Source organism: Nipponia nippon, unplaced genomic scaffold, assembly GCF_047370975.1.
Source record: "Nipponia nippon isolate SJK-2023a ecotype South Korea unplaced genomic scaffold, ASM4737097v1 scaffold_5, whole genome shotgun sequence".
Lineage (NCBI taxonomy): Eukaryota > Metazoa > Chordata > Aves > Pelecaniformes > Threskiornithidae > Nipponia > Nipponia nippon.
Window position 1 is genome coordinate 83,032,033 of NW_028262369.1, and position 21,483 is coordinate 83,053,515.

At 60.1% G+C, this 21,483-nt stretch overlaps 2 protein-coding genes across 12 annotated transcripts; one reads left to right on the forward strand and one right to left on the reverse strand.

The window, feature by feature from the left end:
- Positions 1–171: 171 nt before the first annotated feature.
- Positions 172–20,987, reverse strand: STK36 (serine/threonine kinase 36). Of its 11 annotated transcripts, none has more exons than XM_087732887.1 (27): positions 20,880–20,987; positions 12,480–12,592; positions 11,334–11,474; positions 10,340–10,417; positions 9,803–9,933; positions 9,305–9,554; positions 8,807–8,900; positions 8,374–8,543; positions 7,952–8,151; positions 7,746–7,872; positions 7,490–7,633; positions 7,045–7,224; positions 6,727–6,824; positions 6,263–6,368; positions 5,693–5,834; positions 5,287–5,414; positions 4,579–4,683; positions 4,262–4,360; positions 3,953–4,047; positions 3,569–3,632; positions 3,255–3,365; positions 3,028–3,102; positions 2,434–2,605; positions 1,871–2,018; positions 1,490–1,649; positions 463–1,209; positions 172–386 (listed from the first exon to the last, which is right to left on the reverse strand). In XM_087732887.1, the coding sequence occupies exons 1-27, from the start codon at positions 20,914–20,916 to the stop codon at positions 180–182; spliced, it is 4,122 nt and encodes a 1,373-aa protein (XP_087589013.1). In that variant the 5' UTR covers positions 20,917–20,987; the 3' UTR covers positions 172–179. The 11 variants fall into 11 exon arrangements, with proteins under 11 accessions (XP_087589013.1, XP_087589009.1, XP_087589017.1 ...); XM_087732883.1 differs by having other exon boundaries at positions 3,201–3,365; XM_087732891.1 differs by having other exon boundaries at positions 1,114–1,209; positions 3,201–3,365; positions 5,264–5,430.
- RNF25 (ring finger protein 25) lies at positions 13,004–19,980 on the forward strand. Its single transcript, XM_087732917.1, has 10 exons — positions 13,004–13,085; positions 13,193–13,267; positions 13,347–13,449; positions 13,554–13,621; positions 14,339–14,408; positions 14,535–14,606; positions 15,345–15,485; positions 16,015–16,104; positions 16,447–16,581; positions 16,698–19,980. Exons 1-10 carry the CDS (start codon positions 13,048–13,050, stop codon positions 17,421–17,423), a joined length of 1,518 nt encoding a protein of 505 aa, XP_087589043.1. The 5' UTR covers positions 13,004–13,047; the 3' UTR covers positions 17,424–19,980.
- Positions 20,988–21,483: the final 496 nt, after the last annotated feature.

The following is a 21,483-nucleotide window of genomic DNA, read 5'->3' on the forward strand; positions in this document are numbered from 1 at the left end:
AAAGAGGCGGTTTCTTGAGGTCTACAGGCACTTTTCCAGGAACGGCTTCCCACGGGAGGGCCCCCGGGTAACGCCGGCCGGGGCAGGGTCCCCCACGCGGCGGCACGAGTCGGTTCCACGGAACAGCGTTTGTCCGGTCCCGCCGCAGGCAGCGTCGGGCTGGGCCCCGGCGTCGGCCCTCAGCGCTGCTGCGGGGCGGCAGGCTGGCCGGGATCTGGGGGCCCGGGGGCGCCTCCCGCGCCGGCGTCGCGCAGAGGTGCGAGGAGGCGGAGGAGCTTCTCGCAGTGCCGGGCAGAGGAGGGGCGAGGGCTGCCAGCGGCAGCGGGCTGCAAGTCGCCGCTGGCCAGCGCGGCCAGCTTCTCAGTGGCTCTGAGGGACAGCAGGGCCTGCGGAGGAAAGAGAGGGACAGGAGTCACCCGCCAGCCTGGCCCCTTGTCCCCGCGGCAGGTCCCGGTGCAGTACCTGCTGTATCCCGGGGTGCTGGCTGAGGGCCCGCAGCGCGACGAGGGCTCCCTCCCGCACGCTCTCCCGGGGGTCCCGGCAGGCCACCTCCAGCAGGACGTGGGGGGCCCTGCTCTCCATCAGCAGGTCCCCCAGCTCCGCCGAGCGCCGGCCCAGGTTGGCCAGGGCCGAGGCCGCGTTGCAGCGCGTCCTGGCCTGCGCGTCGCTCAACAGCCGCGTCAGCCCGGGCACAGCCCTGCCCAGGGCCCCGGCTGGGCAGGACTGGTGGTAGGCGGCGTTGCCCACCGCGAAGCTGGCTGCCTTGCGCACGCTCTCCTCCGGGTCCGCCAGGCACCCCAGCAGGCTCTCCAGCAAGCTGGGCTGGCTCTGCAGCGCCTGGGGAAAGCCGTGGCCGTGTCGGAGCAGGTTGCCCAGCAGGTTGCAGGTTTTGGCCCGTATCGGGTGTTGCTGGTGGCCGAGCAGGCGGGTCAGTGGCTGGTCGGCCACATCCGAGCCCCTCAGAATCCTCTGGAGAAAGGGCAGGTGCTCCGGACAGGCCCGGGCCACGTGGGTCAAGAGAGACAGAAGGTCTGTTGTGAGCGTGAGGCTGTCTGTAAACAAGGCGGACGTCAAGAAGGCGATGACGTGCTCTGAGGTGGCGGCTGCCCTCACCATTTGGTCGATGACCCGCTCATCAGACACAACGAGGTGGCACAAGAGGCTCACGGGGAGCTCAGCATACGAGAAGGGCAGATGGCGAGAGCAGACCTAAGGAGAAAGGAGACACGGCGGCGCTGAGCGTGCTGTCCTTGTGTGCGGGCCAGAGAGCGGTTGAGGCCCGAGCCGGGGCAAGTCAAGCAGTGGCCGAAGGCGCAGAGCTCAGCTGCCGGCCAAGCCGCTCCGAGGGCTGCATGGCACCCGAGTGACATCCCTGCGTGGGCAGGAATCACCAGCATGGCGTGAAGTGGTGCCACGCATCAGGGGCTGCAATGTGGGGAGGGGTCTCGACAGGATGGGGTGGAAGAGAAACGCAGGGCCAAGAGGGTACCTGCAGCAGCTGGGCAGGGATCTGGGCATCTCTCACAGCCTCCATGACCAATGCTAGGGTGTCTCTGTCCACATCCAGGGCAAAAGGGAAACAGAGAAGCTGGCAGGCCTGGATCACCACAGCTGGGACGAGCTCAGGGTCCCCATCCTCTCCTGCTTGCCTGAATGTGTTAGAGAGAGCAATCTTAATACAGAGGTGATCAGAAAAACATCGAGGCAAGAGGCAGAGAGCACGCCGCACACCAGGCACTAAGGAGAGGCTCTGCAGGTAAGCTGTGCCCTGCAAGTGCCAGGCCAGTAACTTCTCATCCCTCTGTGTGCTCCTGTCCAAGCCCCATTCAGCGGCTGAGCTCTGCCCGCTTCAGCCCTCTCCACCACTCACGTCTGTGCCAGGCATGCCAGGAAGCCAGGGGACAGCAGCCTCTTCAGTGTCACCATGAGGACGCCGTGGGGCTGGGTGAGCTGAGGCAGGCACCGGTGGGACTCGCGAGTGAAGACGAACAGGGCCAGGCTGAGGAAAAGCAGGGTGCCTGCAGGGGGAACAGCGCAGCAGAGGGGCAAAGCTAGGGAAGGCTGAAAAGTCTCCTCTCTTCTGTCTGCCTGTCCTGCCTCAAGGCTGCTCCAGGGTTGCTTCTGTGCTTCCCTGCCCAAGACCAGACCAATCTCCACCCATGGTGGTCACATCATGCCATGAATGTTCCCCTGCAGCAGAGACACCCTTTCTTGTTCCTCGACAGCCAGCTCAGCTGAGCTCCTGCCACCTGGGCACGGCATGGGCCAGCCCAGCCCTCTCTCCCCAGAAGACAACTGCAATCCTCAAGAAAAGCCCCCTGAGCCCCTCTGGCCTCAGGGACCAGGTGCTGACGGGGACAGGCGTGGGCAAGCCTGAGGGCAGGGTGTGGAGCAGGGTCCAGGGCAGATGCCCTGCCATCCTGCAGCTCCTACCTTGAGGGGAGAGGAGGTTCCAGTCCGGCTCTGCTGCGGGGTGACCTGCCCCTGGGGGGTCTCCCTCCAGTGCTGCCCTGTCACTGCCCACGCGAAGCACCCCAGCGACACAATGCCACACCACGCTCCACAGCTCTGAGGCAGCAAAGTCCCACTCCCCGGCCACATCCTCCTAAAGATGGGGGGACAGGTGTTGGGGGGTGTCCTGGTCCCCCAGGGCTCCCCAGGGTTCTGGTCTGCATGCCTGCCAGCCCCACGATCCTGGGGAGCTCAGGGCTGGACGGATATGGCCCAAGGGGAGGAGAGGGGGCCAGGCAGCTGGCAGCCCTAGTGCCAGTCCCCGGGCATATCTGCCCTCTCTCACTCCCACGTGCCCATGAATCATCCCTCCCTGCCCACCACCGTCCCACCAACCCTCCAGAGTTCCACGGACAACCCAAGGACATTAGATGACTTTCACGGGATTGCACAGCTCAGCCAAAGCTGCCCGGTTCCCTGGTTTGCCTCAGCTTCCATTACCGATCCACATTTGTGCCTTTTTGCCCCCACACCTTTTGGTAGGGACCAGGCAAAGGGAGATAGGTAGGCTGGTACCTGGGCAAGGAGCTTCAGCAGGAGGAAAAAGATCCCATCATAGACACCAGCACCCATTGGCGGGGGCAGCTGCAGCTGTAAGAGAGAGTAGGGGACAGGCTGGAGCTAGGTGCTGGGTCTGAGGGCAGCAGCACCACACCTGTACCCCTCTGACCCCATCTTTGCCTGCACACCTCCACAGTGGGGTGAGAGCATGGCTCCCCTGCTCCTCTGTCCCCATCCTGTACCTCAGCAGGTGCTGTCAGCGCGTTTGTCACCACCGGTAGGATCTCTTCTCCCCCAAGCTCCAAGGCTACCCCGTGCTGACTGAGCTGTGTCAGGAGGAATGCTGCAGCACCCTGTGGGACAGAGAGAGCTCAGCACCTTTGGGACTTTCCCATCTGCCGACTCAACGCTGATTCTTCATCCCTCGACCCAGGGCAGGGACAGCCAGGCTGTGCCTGCCCCCATCCCACCCTGAGCAAGCAACAGTAGGGCCCAAGCGGGACATGGGGTGCTGCAGGGCTCTCAGTGACGGCTCTGGCAGGGTGGGCAGACTTACCACAAGGGAGACGACAGGAGAGTGGGTGATAAGATCCATGGCCATGGTAACCACCTCCTCAAGCCTGAAACACAGGGACCAGGGGAGAGGCACTGTGTTCCCACAGCTTCACATCCCACAGAGCAGCAGCATCCAAATACCCCCAGGGCTGGGAAACAACCATCTTGCAGGAGGAGCGAGCCCTGGTTCACAGCACCTCCTTGCCCATGCTGGGTCCTCACCACATCCCCAGCACCCACCCACGCTGCCCAGCACTCTGCTGATGTGTGCGGACTGGAGGGATCAGTGGGAGCAGAAGCCTAGCTCCGGGCAGGGTGCAGGGCAGAGAGCTGTTCAGGGCAGGCCATGTTCCTCTCCCACCCATGAGTGAAAGCGGGTGCTTACCTGGGAGGGGAGGCCTGGAGCCGCAGGGTGAGCAGGGCCAGCAGATACAGTGAGGCCTCGCAGGCTGCCCCCTGGGTCACCTCCACCACGGGGACCTGCCAAGGGAGTAGGAGTCACAGGAGGACAGCAAGGATGGGAGGGGAGGAAGGGACGTTCCTGGGCCCTGGAGAAGAACTGCACTCTCCAGGCTAAGCTCCCCCAAATTCTTCTCCCCACATGTCCCGCAGCTTGGTCTGAGCAGCGCTCAGAGGAATGTGTCCTGCTTGCCCACACTCCTACCCCCACCACTGGGGCTGCGGTCAGGCCTACCTTGCCTTTCGAGAGCTGCATGAGGGAGCCCCACAGTCGCTGGCTCCTTCCCAGGTGCTGGCACAGGCTCAGGCTGGCATGGCAGCCAGCATAGAGGATCTGTGACGTAGAGGGGAGAGATGCATACCAGCCCCTGGGGACAGGGACGCGGTGACCAGGCCCATCCCAGTCACATCCCATTTATTCAACAACTGACACCAGGGAGATGGGAGTCATTGAGGGCTGAGCCCACAGTTCCCCCTTCCTCGTGCTCCTAATGCCAGACTGAAGGTCCAGGCACCTCTGGGGACAGCCAGATAAATGGACAGGGCCATTACCTTGAGCACGTTCAAGGAGCAGCTTGGGTGCTCCAGCCTCCCCAGCAGCCTCCCAAGATGCTGGCTCTCTCCCTCCATAAGCCTTTCAGCTACCTCCTGAGCAACCTGCAGAAATCAGCCTGTTTTGCACCCTGGGCAGCTGAAGCACCGCACAGACTTAAAGGGTTTAATGCTAGCAACAAATTAATAAAAGAAGGCATCTGCTTCCTACATGTTGCCTGCGTTCACAAAGGGATGCCCCTCTGTCATGACCCAGCATGGCTTTGATGCACAGTCCCACAGCTGAGCTGAGCAAGGTGAGATTCCTCCTCTGCTCCCCAACTTGTTGACTCAAAGGATCAAATGTAAATCTGTAGTTTTGTTTTCCTTCAATTTCCATCAATTGCCCATTCAATTTCACATTTCCTACAGTTTACATCACTGTCATTTAAGAATTCTTCACGTTTTCTCTGCATTGCCTAGTTCTTTACTTAGCCCATCCCACAGTTCAGATCCTAAGCGTGAGTCTCTTAATTTACTTAGGAGTCCTTAGCCTCCTGAGGCTCAGCTGTTGGCTGGGAAGGAGCAGCCTGCAAACACCAGCCGTGCAGCCACCAAAGCCGGAGGACCCCAGCCCTCCGCTCTGCTGCTGAAAAAGACCCTCCTGCAAAGGGTTGCTGTCCCTGTGGGGACCACACCTCCTCACCCTGCAAAGAGAGCTGGCCTGACCTGCTGCTTGGCTTCCCAACAGCTGTTCCTCTCCAGGGGGATGCTGCAGGCAGCAGCCAGTGCAGCCATGAAGAGGTCTGCCACACGTAGGCTCTGGCCATGGGCTGACTTGGCCTCCATCGTTGCACCTGCACAGGGACAGAACTTGGGAGACGTGCTAAGGGTGAGGGACGCTGAGGGGCAGCAGGACAGGGCTGGAGGCCAAGAGAGGAAAAGTCAAGCTTGTGACATGAGGAGGGTGAGATCCGGGATTGAGGGAGAGAACAGGAGAGCCCTGGTTAGCAGGGGTTTGGGCAGATAAGCTTCAGCCACCTCCTCCAGCCACCTCCTCCAGCCAACAGCACTGCAATGGCAGGAGAGAGAGGGGAAACCCCAGGAGAAGGTGGCGAGCTGCCACCACTGCTACCTCGCAGAGCAGGCTGCTCCGAGATGGATCCCTGGAGGAGTCTGTTTAGCAGGGGCTGATGCTCCTCTTGCAGGCTGGCATAGAAGGGGGCAGAGACGGAAGGGCACGTCGCATCCAGGCTCTCACACAGCAGGGTGAAGCACTGGGGGAGACACAGGGGGGCCATCACTGCAGATCAAGGGTGGGAGGAGAGAGAAGGGCGATGGGGAAGGAGGCTGACGGGGGACAGCAGAGATGGGAGAAGGACTCATGTGCCGGAGCTTCAGGGACCTCCAAGTCTCCTCTCCAGCCAGGTTACTGTGCGGGAGCCAGTAACTCTGGCTGAGAGAAGGGTACACATGGAGGCACAGCCAGGGAAGGTGCCCCCTCGGAGAGCTCGTTTCTGCATGTGATCCCCCCCAAACCCCCAGTGGGTGAGACAGCCTGCCCAGACAAGAATGCATCAGAGTCCACAGCTGGGAGCAGGGTCCTCAGCCTGCGCTCCCCCCGACATGCACACCCACCCCACAGCTTCTGTCCCTGGGGGAGAGGGTGAGGAGAAGGGAGACAGGGAGACAAGGGCACTCTTACCAGGAGGCTTTGCTGGCAGAGTCTCATCTCGCTGTCAGCTGGCTCAGCCAGCAGCTCCGGCAGCAGGGCTAGGAAGCAGCCGGCACACTCCCGGAAGGCCTGCAAGCTGGGGGAGGCAGCAGCGGCAGAGCAGAGCAAAGAAACACAGGCCCTGGCTGTGAGGACAGGGTCTGGCCAGGCCCATATGGCCCTGGCTAATACAGCAGGCAGCACACACCAACACTGTGAGCCACTGTCAGCAGGCAGCACAACTGGACTCTACTCAGCTGCGCCTTCCCTTTAATTAGTCCCACTCACGGAAAGCGCTCCTCTGTGAGCACAGCGATATGGCATGAAGCACTTAGTCCGTGATGCTTCCCCATGGAGACAGCTCCAGCCACAGAGTATGAACACCACCCTCCCGCCTACTGCCGGGTCCCCGCAGTGGCCACAGGAGACCTCAGAGCACAGAGCGTTGTCCCTACCTGTCCTTTTGCCCACTCTCCTCCAGGCTGCATTCACTGCTGAAATAAACTGTGGTCACCTTGAGGAGGTCTGTCAGCACCGTGATACACCAGGGCTGCTGCAGGATCCAGAAAGAAACAGCGAGTGGGGATTGTCTGCTGGCCATCCCAACACCACTGCAGCGGGATCCTTCCCTGCCAGGACCTCCCCCTTCTCAAGGGGGCCTGGAAGAGGCACCAGTCCTGTGAGCCAGCTCCAGCAGGACACCAGGGCCTCCTCAGCACCAGCACTCTACAGGGCTGGAAGGAGCCCAGATTTCTCTGGGACCCTACACCCACCTGCTTGGTGCTACCACTCTCCAGGACCTGCTTGGCTAGACACAGCAGGGACAGAGGCACATTCAGCTCTCGGCAGAAGTGGTCCAGCAGCTCAGAATCGCACTGGGTAGCCAGGAGGTTGCCCACAACACGGAGCACAGGACGGAGACGGAAGGCTCCCTCCAGCATCCCTTCCAGCACCTGGACATAGAGAACCCAGAAGGACTGGTGATCAGCAGCGGTTGTGGCCTCCCCATCAGCCATGGGGCAGCCCTCCACCCCCTCAGGCAGGGGACAGCAGGGGAGCAGATGGCAAGCTAAGTGCATGAGACAGCTCTGGCTCCTGGAGAAGCAGAGGATCTCCTGGCTGGCTGGACTGAGGACTCTCCCCATGCTCCTGACCCAATCTTGGGGAAGAAGGCAGCATCCATGTTCCCAGTTGTTGTCTGAGCCAGCCATCACTCACCTGCTGAGCAGAGTCTGCCAGGCGGGCCTGGACACGGCGCCAGAAAGCCAGGTCCCTCAGGAGGCTCAGCGGTGTGATCAGCTGCATGGCCAAAGGCTCTGTGGCCTCGATCAGGTGCTGCCACTCCTCATCGCTCTCCAGCTCCTAGCCACGGAGGAGAGAGGGCTGGTGCCACAGACCCTGCCTGCCCCAGGGTTTCTGTACCAGCGCCTGGGGACTGGGCCCTGCTGTCCTCACCACAAGACAACCATCTTACCTCACTCTCCAGGTCCACCGTCTCAATGCTGCGCCTGCCCCAGGGCTCTGCCCTGCCAGCATCAGGCTGTGGAGGGGCTTCTGCTCCAGGAAACTCCCGCTCATAGTCTTGAGCGATGCTGTGTTCCCTGGCCAAGGAAACAGCGCAGTCAGTGAGAGACCCTGCCTTCCCCTCTTCCTCATCTCCCAGCCCCAGCCCTCCCTCACCATGGGTTGGGTGGTGGCTCCTCCAACTCCCATTCTGCCATGCTGCTCTTTCCTTGCAGGACACTGGGGTTCTTCTCTTTGGAGGCAGCTGGTGACCCCCCCTCCACGAGGGCTGCCTTCCCAGGAGCTGATCTGGGTCTATGCCCTGGGCATCCTTTGCCAGAGTCCTTCGTAGATGCATCACCTGCCTTCAGTTGCCCCTGGGTGATGGCAGAGACGTTTGGTCAGGGCAGGGTTACTCAGACAGCCAGATGAGCCCTCCAGACCCCACCAGCCTGAGGACCCCACATCCTGCCTTGCACGTGGCTGACACCCCAGCCTGACCTGTGTACCTTCTGTCTTTCCCCCCAGGTCCCATTGCAGTGCCCCTCCTTTTCCCTGACTGTGGGACACAGCCAGGGGAATCCCACACTTCCCCCTACCTTCTTCTGTGCTTCCTCAGCCATCTTCTGACGGGCCTTTCTCAGGATCCTGGACTGGCCGCTCCTGGGGGCCAGGGAATGGGCTTGCTGCTCCTTCAGTGCCTGCAGCTCTGGGGACAGCTTGGTGGTGAAGGGGTTTGAGATCCCGTGCTCTTCTGTGTCATCAGTCACTGGGGAGGCGAGGGGAGAAGTTCATCAGCAGCTCTCCCTTGGGACACAGGGAGAGTGACCAGCTCTGGGATCCCAGGGGAATCCCGGGGGACTCAGAGCAAGCCCAGGGACAGGAGCTAGGGGTCAGTGCTTGGAGGAAGCTGAGAGGAGGGAGGCAAAGAGCAGGGTAGTATAAAAAGCAGAGCAGGGTGGTCCTCTCAGCCTCCAGGCAGTAGGAGGAGGAAACAGACCTGGCCAGTGCTGGAAAAGAGCTGGTACTCACCAGTAACCCGTCCAGCAATGAAAGGGTGAGAGAGCAGCTCTGGCCATGACAGGCGCTGGCGGGGGTCCTTCATTAGTAGTCCCTGCAGGAAGCTCTACAGGGCAGCACAGCGCCAGAGTCACTGACACATGCTCGGCACCCACCAGTGAGCACAGTGTACCCACCCGTCTCCCCCAGTGAGGGCACCCAGGAGGCCTGCGTTCCCTACCTGGCTTGGGGGAAGGAGTGGCTCTAGTGCTTAGGGCAGATGAGAAGACATTTCCCTTCCCAGCCCAGTAAATCACTCCTCTGCCATCGGCCCCAGTTTCCCAGCTTACAGAGGGACAGCAGTGATAAGGGTCCCCCTCCCAGGAGGCCAAGCTCTCATCCCTTCTCTATGTTCTGAAATCCCTGTTAGGGGACATCAAACCTAAGAGTGACCCACCAGGGCAGCAGACGAGGCCAAAGCTGCTTCCGCATTAACGGATCTCAACCCACAGACGGGGCCTTTGCCCTTACCTTGAAGACTGGGCTTATGGCCTCGGGCCATTTGATGGGGTCCTTGACGATAAGGCTGACGAGCTGGAAGATGCTGCTGGTGTAGAAGGGAGGAGTGCCCACGAACAGCTCGTACAGGATGCAGCCCACAGACCACAGGTCCGCCGTGTGGTCGTACGGCCGCTCCTCCACCAGCTCAGGGGACATGTACAGCGGGGTGCCCTTGATGGAGGTCAGCACCATGGTGTGGATGCTCATGGCACGGGCAAACCTGCTCAGAGCAAAGTGCAGATGGCCAATTCAGGCTGAAACATCCATTGCAGCTCCCAGGGAGATCCCTACGAGTTTACCAATACCTCTCCCCTCTGGAGTTCAAAATCCCCATCCCTGCTCAACCTCTAAATATACACAGAACCCAGGTCCCCTTCCACACTCCCCCCTCCTCCTCTACAGCACCCAGGACACCCCTTGGCTGCCCCAAGCCCAAGCATCCCCCTCAAGCTGGCCCCCAGCACCCACCCAAAGTCACAGAGCTTGACGACGCCGTCTTTGCCCAGCAGGATGTTCTGGGGTTTCATGTCACGGTGCAGGATTCGGTGGGAGTGCAGGTAATAGAGAGCAGAGACCAGCTGGGCAGCTATGGTCTGGACCTGTCGGAGACACAGGAGCCTCACCCTGTGTCCCATGGTGCCACCAGCCAGCACAACCATGGGGCCCCTTATGGCCTGGCTCCCCCAGTACCCCCACTCCTGCCCTTGCACTGGTTGGGGCAGGGACCACCCCCAGCCAGGGGCCAGCAGTTCCTCAGAGTAGGCTGATGGCCGAGGCAGCAACCTGGTGGTGTTGTTCTTGGAGAGGGAACAGGGAAACTGTCCCCCGGTGCAACCCGGCCCCCTTTCCATCCCCTTCAAAAACTCTGCCAGGTAAAGCCTGGGAGGCACCCTCACCCTTCTGATGTCTCCTGGCCCACAGCAGAGACTTGCTGCCTTCAGGCAGACAAATCCTGTTCTCTCCATCCTGCAGCAAACACTGTGTGGCCACCGCCATGATAGTCACCTGGTCCTCAGGCAAACTCCCATCGTCCTCCAGGATCTGAAAGAGCTCTCCCTCTGCGTAGTCAGTCACCACCACCACCTGGAGGGAAGAGCAGCATGGTGGAATCAGGCACTCACCCAGCCGCATTCCCACTGTGCCCTAGGGACCAGGACAGAGCAGGGCAGTAAATCCATGAGGGAGACGCTGGGGTGTCGTCATGCACAGCCCATCAGCTTGGGCTGGGACCTGGGGCAGGAGAGAGCCCCTGTGGCTGCACTACAGCAAGGGCCTGGCATTAGCAGAGTCCTTGTGGCTGTCCTTATCTTGGACAGCCAGCAGAAACCAGGCAAGAGGGAAGGACAGGACAAGCCCAGAATAGCATTTCCATGCCCAGTGAGTAGAATCACTCTCTTGAGCTTGTTTTGAATCTGCTGCACAATTACTTTATTTCAAGCCCCCACGTCCCATAGCATAGTCTTCAGTTCTTCCCTATCACACTCTCTCTGTGACAGCTTATGCTGGTGAAAAGTCACCGTCTCCGAAGATCCCACTCTCACCCTGTGATCCCAAACCACTCCCCTTCCATCACACACTCCCCGCCCAGCTCCTTCACCTCTGCGTATGACCCAGTGCACCCCACACAGCCCAGCCAGGTGCTGGCTCTGGAGGGCTCTGAAAAACACTGACCAGGCTGGCATCCCAGTCCTTGTTCAGGCAACCCCCACGTAAGGTCCCTGCATGTCCTCAGGGAGGGTGGGAATGTCCTGAGGGCAGGGGACCTCAATGTGGCCATCTGTGGGAGTGGAGCAGGCTGGTGGCAGGATGGCAGCACTCAACACAAGCCAGGAAACGGCTGGGAACAGAGCAAATCTGGCTGGCTGGAAGAGCTGCTAGAGCCCCGGGAGGGTGTCACCAGCCATCTCCTGAGAAAGAGGTCCCTACGACAGCAGGGGCCAGCCCTTGTTCGCCTGCCCCAGTCAAGCAAAAGCATCTGCCCCAAGAAAGTCCCCTTTACCTCCTTGTCGGTCTCGAAGCTGTCGAGCATCTGGATGATGTTGGGGTGATGGAGGCCTCTCATGATCTCAATTTCCCGCTGCAGGTTCTTCAGCTCCTTCTCCGACCGCCCCACCTTGGGGATGAACTTCAAGGCCACCACCTTTCAAAGCAGGCAAAGCTGGGATCAGACCAGGCTCCCACCTGCCCTGGCAGAGGCTGCGTTTAACCCAAACAGGACTCAGCATTTTCCAGCTGAGTGCACCGAACGAGACATTTGTTCACTGGATCCCTTGAAGATGGGGCTCCCCCCAGGCCCTTGCACATCGACACTAGTGCTCACCGTACTTTGCACACTAGCATATAAAGTGAACAAATATAATTGGTGAGCGCAGACAAAACTAGGACTGACAGAAACACGGGACAGGAGCTAGAGATGCTGGCGAACAGCAAGCTAAACATGAGACAGCAGCGTACCCTGGCAGTGAGGAGCACTAGCAACACCCTGGGCTGTATCAACAGGCAGAAGTTTGAGGGAAGTGATTATTGCCCTTTACTTGACCCTTGTGAGACCACATTGGCAATATTGTGGCTGGCTTTTAGCCCAGAAAGACATCAGATAGGCCAGAGCGGGTATAGCAGAGGCCACTGAGAGGGGGCTGAAGCACACGGCATACAAGTTGACGCTGGGGGAAATGGGCTTGGTTAGCCTAGAGAAAAAATGCTCAGGGAAGCCAAATAGTAATCTTGTGATTCCCAAAAGGAGGTTTCGGAGAAGATGGAGCCAGGCTCTTTACAGACATGCAAGGCGGGAGGAGAGATCACAAACTGAAACAGAGGAGCTTTCTGACTTGATATAAGGACAAATGATTCACCCCAAGTATAGCCAAGCACTGGCTGTGGGGTCTTTGTTCCTGTGGTTTTTCAGGATCTGAATTTAGTGCTGGCTCTGCTTTGAGCAGTCCATCCGACTGGAGACGTCCCGAGGCCCCTTGAACCTGAATGACTCCACGCCAGCAGGAGCTGGCTGGGAACACCAGCAGAAAGATGAATGAGTGCTGAGTCCCAAAGCCCTGGCAGGGCCCTGGAACCCAGGAGCCCCCAGAAATCAGCCCCCAGCACCACACACCAGAGCCCCGGCCCTCTCCCCTGCCACCTCCTTCCTCACCTGGGCGCTGTGTTTCCGACGTCCCTTGTACACACGCCCGAAGGAGCCCTCACCGATCATTTCCAGGACGTGGTACTTCTCCATGGCGGGCGTTCGGGGAGGGGGCCGCCGAGCTGCCGAGGCAAAGCGGCCGGTGAGGAGACGGGCTTCGCCCTCTCTCCCCTCCTCTCCCCCTCCGCCACCGGCTGCCGTGGGGCGCCGACCCCCAGACGCTGCAGGCCACGACGGAGAACGGGCAGTGCCAGCGCTGGGCAGGCAGGGCTGCAGCCTCCGCGATCCCAAACCCGAAGGCCCGGGGCTTCCCCTCCCGGCCCGGGCGCCGTCCCCAGGGCAGGTGTCCCGTCCCGTCCCCCGGGGCCCCCCACCGGGCTCTGTCCCTGCCCGCCGGCTCCACCTCCACCCCACGGCACGGCAGGACGAGCCCCAAGCCCCGGGCGAGGCCCCCGGGTGGGATCAACCTCGGCCCGCCCGCCCCCGGGGCCGCCGCTGCCGCCGCGTCGCCTAGCAACACCCCCCGCGCGTGCGCCCTCGCTGCCCTTCCGCTTCCGCTTCCGGGGCGCGCTGGAAAATGGCGGCGGCCGGAGAGGAGGCGGAGGCGACGGACTGGTAACACCCCCCCCCCGGTCCCGGTGCCCCGCACCTGCGGTGCCCCGCACCCCCAGCCTAGCGGGGCCGGCTGTGCCGCCGCCTGACTCCCGCCCGCTCCCCCGCAGGGCGCTGCCGCCAGAGGTGGAGGTGCTGGAGTCCATCTACCTGGAGGAGCTGCGGGTGGCGCGGGGCCGCGACAGGTACGTACCGCCGCCCACAGACCTCCCCCGGCCGGGCCCGGCCCGGCCCCGCCGCCCCTCACCTCGGCCTGCCCCGCAGGTGGGAGCCCTGGGAGATCAGCATCACCCTGCACCCCGCCACGGCCCAGGACCAGGACTCCCAGTATGTCCGCTTCACCCTGCTGCTCTCCGTGCCCCCACAGGTAGGCTGCCGGCCCCCCGCGCCCCTTTCCTCCCTGCTCCGGGTCCCTCTGCCTTCCTTGTTGTGCTTTGCGTGTTTCTTTTTTTTTTTTTTTTTCTTTCCTAGTATCCCAACAAAGCTCCAGAAATCTCAATCAGGAACCCGCGGGGGCTGTCAGATGAGCAAATTCAAAAGTGAGTGCTGGGAGGGAGGGGAGAGGGCGATCCTTTCCTCTGGAGATCAGGGAGGCAGAACTGGTGGAAAAGCCTTCTGTCAAATTCACCTGGCTCCTCACATGTCTCTCCTCATGGATGCAGGTCCCTAAGTCACCTCGTCTTAAATCTCATGGGAGCTACCGGTGCTGAGTTTGACACCGAGGGGTCCACCCTGTGGTTGTTCCCCTGTGGTCTCCCTGAATTGTAATCTAAATCCTGTGGGCATTTGAAGCTGTTGGTCCTCCTTTGACAGAGGTGGGACTGAACCGAGTCCTTGGGCAGCCTGTTGTTGCCTTTGTGCTCCTGTCCTTGGTGCAGCAGAGTGCGTGCAGAGAGACCCTGGTACCTGCTGGCAGCACAGCTGTAACGTGGCTCCCACCAGACCTGCTCGGGGGCTGCCATCAGATAAACAAAGCCTGAGATTTGCCAATACTGAAGGGTGCTGGGTGAGCTCAAGCCAAGGAGCCAAGCAAACCTGCTCTTGCAAGTCCTCTGAGGACAGGGGCTTCCTGTGCACTGGCTTGTGGGGAGCACGTGAATATGTGTGTGCACACGTGCCCGTCCTGTGCTGCAGGCAAAGCCTGAAGGCCGGTGCTCTATTTCTTCCTCCTGTCGTCGTGGTGGGGTGACAGGTATGTGGGAGAGTGAAAAGGTGTGGCTAAACTTGTGTTAAGTATTGCTGCTGCTTTGCTGTAGGATTTCCCAGACCCTCAGAAGCGTTGCTGAAGCCAGGCTGGGGACAGAGGTGCTCTACGAACTGATTGAGGTGAGAGCTGGGGGAGATTGGGGGTGACCAGCCACAGACACTGGTCCATGACTGCCCGAGGGATGGGATAGCCCTGTGCCCGTGGGCAGGCCAGCAAGTGAAATGTTTGCTTTAATGCTGCCGCAGAAGGGGAAGGAGATTCTCACTGACAACAACATTCCTCATGGCCAGTGTGTGATCTGCCTCTACGGATTCCAGGTAGGAACGTGTCCTCCAGCCCCGCAGGCTGGCTGGGAGGTGAGGCGAGAGAACAGGGAGCCTGGGGTTCAAAGCTTGGCATATCGGCCTGGGACCAGGGTGCGCCTCAGCAGCCCCCTGCCCCCCCGGTCTGTAGGCCATCCTCAGCATGGACCTTCCTACGGCAGTTTGTGCTACTCTCCCAGTCAGCCTGAAGATAACCATCTACAGAAACAGGGCACAGGGGCAGTGAGTGATGCTGGAGCGTCTCCGAGGGAGTGGGTAGGGTCTGGGGATGGTTGCTGGTGCATTTCAGCTTCCTTGTGTTGGTCAAACCTCACCAGGAGTTCAGCACACGGGTGGTCAGGTGGGACTGGAACACATCCGTGCGGGTGCTGAGGTCTGCGGGGACAGGGGAGCTTGCCTTGTCCGGGTTGCAAGGAGAGGCAGTGCCTGCCTGGGAAGAACACATCAGGTGGGAAGATGGCTGCTTACACAGGAGCGTAGGCAGATAAATCAGTCACAAAAACCTTGCAGCTTGACATTAGGAGTATTTCTCACTCTCCGGACAGGGAGCAGTGTCCCAGTAAGAGCTGAGGAGGTGGGGATGAAGCCCAGCAGATGTTACGTGTCTCTGCCAGCAATAGTGCTAGTTCCCCACTGCCAGTGCTGACATGGGAGTAAAAGCCCGCCTCAGCTGGGGAGGCTACACAACCCTGTGCTCAGAAACCCTTTAAAGCTGCCCTTTCTCCTCTACAGGAGAGAGAAGCCTTCACAAAGACCCAGTGCTACCACTACTTCCACTCCCACTGCCTGGCCCGCTACGCCCAGCACATGGAGGAGGAGATTCTCATGCAGCAGGAGGAGAGAGGGCAGCACCTGGCGCCATCCCCCAAACAGGTACCAGGCCCTGGGCTCCCAGCCCCCTGCACAGGCCCTCATGACGTCTCTGTCACCCCCTTTGGGACACAGAGCGAGGGTTAGCCTGACCTGGCGGCACGGTCAGTGTCGCACCTGCGCTGAGAATCACCGCTCTGATTCTGATTCAGCGCAGCTGAGTGTGAAACAAGTCAAAGGCTCCTTCCTGCAAAACCCTTTCAAGGAGGCGCTGCCTAGATGTCGCACTCTACTTTGGAGTGGGGAAAAATAGATCCTAGGCTAAGGAGGACTGGAGCCATATGTGCTGACAGAGGTGGTTTGTACAGCGGTCAGCTGCTGGAGCACAAATCTCTGTGTGCCTCGTGGTGGAGACACCTTCTGTAGCAGTCGTTGAGATGCCAGGCTGCTTTCCTGCTGCTGGAACCCCCCTGGGCTTCCCTGCCCTGGCAGAAGAGTGAGGAAGGCCACCCTGTTCCACTTCCAGGCTGGGGATTATCCGGCAGGGCTGGGTCATGGCCAGGGTTTGGTATCACCTCTCTCCTCCCCGCAGGAAGTCGGTGTGCAGTGCCCCGTCTGCCGGGAGACCCTGGTCTACGATCTCTGCGCTCTGAAGGCGGCGCCGCCCCCGCAACACCCGCTGGTAAGAGATGGGGGCTCCCCCGCCCAGCTGCGCCCGCTCACGGGGTAGCTTCAGCTGGGACAACAGAACGGATGAACGAACACACACTGCATGCTCTCAGGTCCTCCTAGGCAGCCCATCCAAAGGGCGGTTGATAAAACCTAGCAGGCTGTCTCCTGATTGTTTGATGTGTCCACAAAGAGCAGGCTTAGTTGTATAGCCCTGAGTTTTCTTCTCCTAGACCATGAAATGAGCTCTGTGTTCCTTCTGTGATCAAAGGAGGGTTTGGGGAATAGCTCTTAGCACTGCCAGCTGCCTACCCGTGCTAGGTGCCCTTACCCCACCTTGCTTTCTGCCGCTCAGGAGCCGTACAGGCCAGATGCCAAGACGCTGCAGCACCAAGAAGAACTGCGCTTAATTTTCAAGAGACAGCAAGAGAAAGGGGGCATCATTGACCCTGAAGCAGAGAGGAACCGCTACTTCATCAGCCTCCAGGCGGTATGGCACCGGGGGCAGAGAGCTGGCGCAGGGGGCCCTGGACTGCAGGACCAAGCGCTGTCGTCTGCTGTGGGGCTGCCCTGTCCCTTTCTTAACCAGCGGCTTCTTTCTTTCAGCCTCCAGCTGCTGTCGATCCAAGCCAAGCAGCCACTGCCTCTGAGCCACTGGTGAGCGCAAGCGGTGTGGAAGCACCCCAGCCACCCAGCCAAGCCTCAGCTGCAGAGCCAGCGGGGGCGCCGGAAGCCAAGGCAGAACCCGAGCAGCCCAAGAGGCCTGCTGCACCCAGGGAGCAACAGAGCAAGAGGGAGAGGCACAGAGGGGAGAGGCCCGGCCCCAGAAGCCAGGGCAGGCAGTTGAGCAGCAGCTTGCAGGAACCAGCAGAGGAAGCCTGTCATCTGCTCCACGGCTCCGGGGCGCCCAGGGGCTTCAGTCGGAGACCAGAGCGGAGACCCGGTGGGAGGCACAGCCAGCAGTTTCCAAAGCCTCACAGCAGAAGCAGGGCTGCTGCCTTGGCTGAAAGAAAGGAGTTGTGCCCTGAAGACCCTTCACCAGTAACAGAGGCAGTGGACTTGAAAGAGGAGCACCGTGATGTGGAGAGATGGACCCCAGAAGAGGGGGCTGAGGACCGGGGCAGGGAGAAGGAGAACCTGATGTTCAACCGCAGCGAGCACAGAGCAGCTCCCAGCTGGCAGGGCCACCACAGGCCCTGGGATTGCGGGAGGTGGGAGAGGTCCAGGGTCCAGGAGCGTGGTTCTTACCCCAGAGCACCACGAGGGCGAGGGGTGTTCAGGCCCAGCGGACGTCGAGAAGCCCATCTCCTTGAGAAGGAGAGTGCCTCCTAGCAGGAGTGGTGAGGGGCTGGGCTGGGGGAGGGAAGGGCCGTTTCTGGGGAGAACAGTGAAGGCTCTGGTGGAGGAGTAGCAAGCAGACCCCGTACCCCTTGGGAGGGAGGAGGCAGTTGGCAGTGGCACAGCTTGGGACGGGCAGTGTCTCCAGGGCACCTGCGGAGCAAAGCATCCTGGCGTGAGCAACTGGCTATCACCAGCGTTGGAGAAGCTGACTCTTGGCAGATCATGGCAGCTTTGGTCTCAGAGGACCCAGAGGGGCAGAGGAAGCCTTGACTGGGGACCTGCAGCCATCATCCCTGTATGTGAGTTGCCAAGGAACGCGCACACCTACAGAGCAAATGGACTGAGCCCAGCATGGTGCCACGGCAGAGCCAGAGTTGTGGCAGGACCTTCCCTGGAAGCCAGCGTCCTGGTGGAGCCGTGGTGGTGCCAAGTGCTGTGCCAGAGCAGCATCCTGGAGCTCAGCTTGCTGTGTCCCCCAGTCCTTCTCAGAGCACCTTCTCAACTGCTGTCCCTGTCCCTTGGAGACAACATCGCTTCTCCCGCAGCCCTGACCGCTGCTCAGCTGATGGGCTCTGCCAGGCAAGTCCTCTGTATGACAGGACACTGCCCAGTCCCAGCCAGGAGAGCTAAATTAAGCTTAAGTCAACATATTGGCAGGTCAGGGCTGTCTGGTGGCTGAGGCGTTGGGTTGGCTCCTGCTCCCCCAGGAAGCCTGAATTTAGCTGGAGCTCCTGCCCTGTCCTCCAGCTGCTTTTGTGCAGGCAGAGGCTGATGGGCGAGACCTGGGAAGAGCACTCTGCCCGCAACCTGTATCTGTTGGGATCCTCCTCTTGGACCTCCCTACAGCCCGGAGGGAAGACATGCCCCAATACTTTGGATACTCTTACCCTTCTTTCATCTTCAAGCTGATCTTGCTTCAAAGAAATGAGGACTTGCTGTTTAAACTAACTTGGTGCAGTTCCATCTGCTGCTGCTTCACAGATGTAAACAGTGTCCCACTCCAGAGCCGTGACAGGCGATCCCAAGCCTCTGAAGTGGGACACTGCTATTAAATTAATTTGTTGGGTCTTCCCAGAACCTGCTCCTTTTGTTTTCTCTGCCCTTTTGCTGCTGTTCTTTGCTGTTTGGAGCGAAGGTGTTGATCCCTGGTATTGCTCGCTCCCCTCCCTGCTCCCTACACCCGGGGCCGGGACCTTCCCCTGGCCCTCCTGGGTGGCAGGAGGGCTCCCCAGCCCCTGCGCTGCCTGCCTCGGTGTGAGCTGTCTGGCTGACCCAGACAGTACTGATCCCTTCACACTTGTTCGTGCCTTGTGCCTCCCACCTCTCTTTTGGCCACACATGGGTTGTTACTGTCTTCTTCCTCCTGCTGAGCGCAAAACTGGCTGTGCTGCAATGGACTCGCCGGAGCTTCGGGTGAGATCCTTAAGAAACTAAGGGCTGCGTGGCGGCTGGGAGGGTGTTTGTGCTGCGTCGGCCTGACTGATCCTTTGGCACATGAAGGGTGCACAAAAGCTGTCTCGTGAATGGGCCCTGCTTTACCTGCTGCCCTGCTCTCTCCACGCCTGGCCGTGTCCTGAAGGAGTAGATTTAACCTGCTGCTCAAGAACCTTCTCTGCTTAAATTTCCCACACTGGCCTATTTTCAGCCCTAATGGTCTAAAAGCAAATTTTTTTCCCTCCATGGTCTGAGCCTACACTACTGGTCCTGGGCCTGGGGATCTGAGCACCAGACGTGCCCTCCTGGGGACGAAGGCTGAGCACTCGCTCCCTGAGGAGAGCCCTAATTTTTCTTTGGTGCTTGCTCTGTCTTTGTTCCAGCTGTTTCCTGGGTGAACGGCCTTATCCACATTTCAGTGAAAAGGTGTAAACTTTATCTGACATTGGTGCTTCTTCTGCTGCCTCCTGCCTTCACTTGTGAAATTGCTGTGCTCCAAGAAAGGCGTTTGATCATGTCCTGAAGGAAACACAAAGATCTCTGCCCCTCACAGCAGCTGAAGCTCCTTGGCTTCCTCCAGTGAGCCAGGCTTACTCTCAGCAGGAAAACTGCTATACTCGATGTTTGGAGCATGGGAATTCAGCCATGGAAATCGAAGTGAGCAAGGACTTGGCGTAACTTCAATCCAATGCCAGATGTGTTAGAGGGGAGGGTTTTTTTCCTGGCAGTAGGGATTTAGGGAAGGGCCCTCACCTTTCTGGCTCACTGCTGTTGGCCTGGAGCAGAGGACATCTCGCAAGAGTGCGTGCAAATGGATTTGGGCTAGACAAAACAAACCTCCGGGCTGGAAAGGAGGAACGGAGCTGGCACCCTGCCCTGGGCTCCTCGCTTTGTGTCTGCCTGTGTCACCCACCTGCCTCACAGGGCTGTTGTGAGGCTTCACTGGCAAAAGCACTTGGGCTGGGAGGAAGGGCACCGGCTGCACCTGTAGCATTAACACTATTAAAAGCAAGCAGAGTGACAGATGTTGCCTGTGCTTTCGTGTGGTGGCATTGGGGTGGGGTCCGTGTCCCCTCTGGCTCTCCCTCGCCACTTCCCCACCCTCCGAAACTGCTGCAAAGCGTTCACCAGTCGCTCACTGGCCGGTTTTGTCCCCCAGCTTTGTGAGAAGAGGCTGGATCTGAGCAGTCAGCCTCTGCAGGCTGGCCGAGCACAGGGTTTGAGATGCTGACAGCAGCACCCCTGGGTCACGAGAGACCCTCCCCGTGGCCACAGGATCAACCCTTCCCTTGTGGAAACACTCGTACAAGCCTGGGGTTGCATCAAAGCTGCACCCGTTCGTGCTGAAATTCAGCCAGGTGGCACCAGCTGGGCCCCGTCGCATCCCCGTGTGCTCTCAGCTTCGCCCTTGGCCCCACAGGGCAGAGCCAAGAGGAGGGCTAAGCAGCGACATAACCCTTTGGGGTTGGCTTGGAACCAGCTCCCCCAGCCCCGCCAAGGTGACGCAGCCCCCGAAGCGAGGACGTGAACACAGGGCTAGCTCGGGGGAAGCTGATTTCAGGACTCTGAAACAGGGACTGGGGAGGGGAGAGGCTCTGGCTGGCTCGTTCCTGGCTGCATGGTGTTGGGAAGGAGGCACAGAACCTGCCCGCTTCTCAGTCGTGTTTCAGGCACCTGTGGCTCTACCAGCCCATCCAGGACTTTTATTCCTGGCAGGAAGGAAGCCCGGTGACAGGGAAGAGGCTGCGGGACTGCCAGCAGATGGCCAAATCCCTCCCTCAGGCACACAGGGCCTCTCCTGCTGGAAGGAGAGGAGTAGTCACCTCCAACAAGCATTTCTGCACCTCGCACCAGGCTGGCCTGGCTGCAGAAATTCACGTTGGGGTTAACATCAAGCTCTTGGGAAGATATTCTGTAACCAGCCAAAGCCTCTCATCTGCCCCCACATGCAGGCCTGCAGTAGCTCCAGGGCCCCACACCTCCTCCTCTGGCAGGAGAGACAGCCATGCCCACCCGGGAACAACATCCAAGCAGATCTGTGACTTGGCATCGCAGCCCGGCCCGGCAGGAGCTGTGGCACCAGCCTGCAGCCCAGGGGACAACGAGCTGTCTCTTGGGAGCTGTTTTTTTCTGAAACACTCTGGATTTGCAGTGCTGGCCATGCCAGGCCCTGGTCAGGAAGGCTCTGGACCAGCAGCTGGATAGCGGGGCAACGAACAGGCGAAGGGACGGGAGAGCCAAGAGCCGTGTTGTGCACTTCACAGAGGATATTCACAAACCAACGAAGACTGTTCTCCCTTCAAAGACCAGCAGCTCTTTAGCAGTGCAGCACCCCAATGTCCTGGCCCACTCCCAGGCTGCCCCGCAAAGAAGGGGATTCACATCCAGGAGGCTTGGCAGCTTACGGCAATCCCAGCAGGAGGCATGCGCTGGCGAGCGGGGCCGGTGCAGTAGCACCCAAGTCTGGGGAGCAGCAGGAGCCGATCCCCTCTCCCTGCTGCAAGGCTGGCAGCTCCGACTCTCCGCGTGTTGTAATAAAAAACCAAGGCCTTGGAGGGGTAGAGGTGAAGAGAGACCTGGCCTGCGTGGCTGGGCAGCTCCACGGCATCCCCAGGAT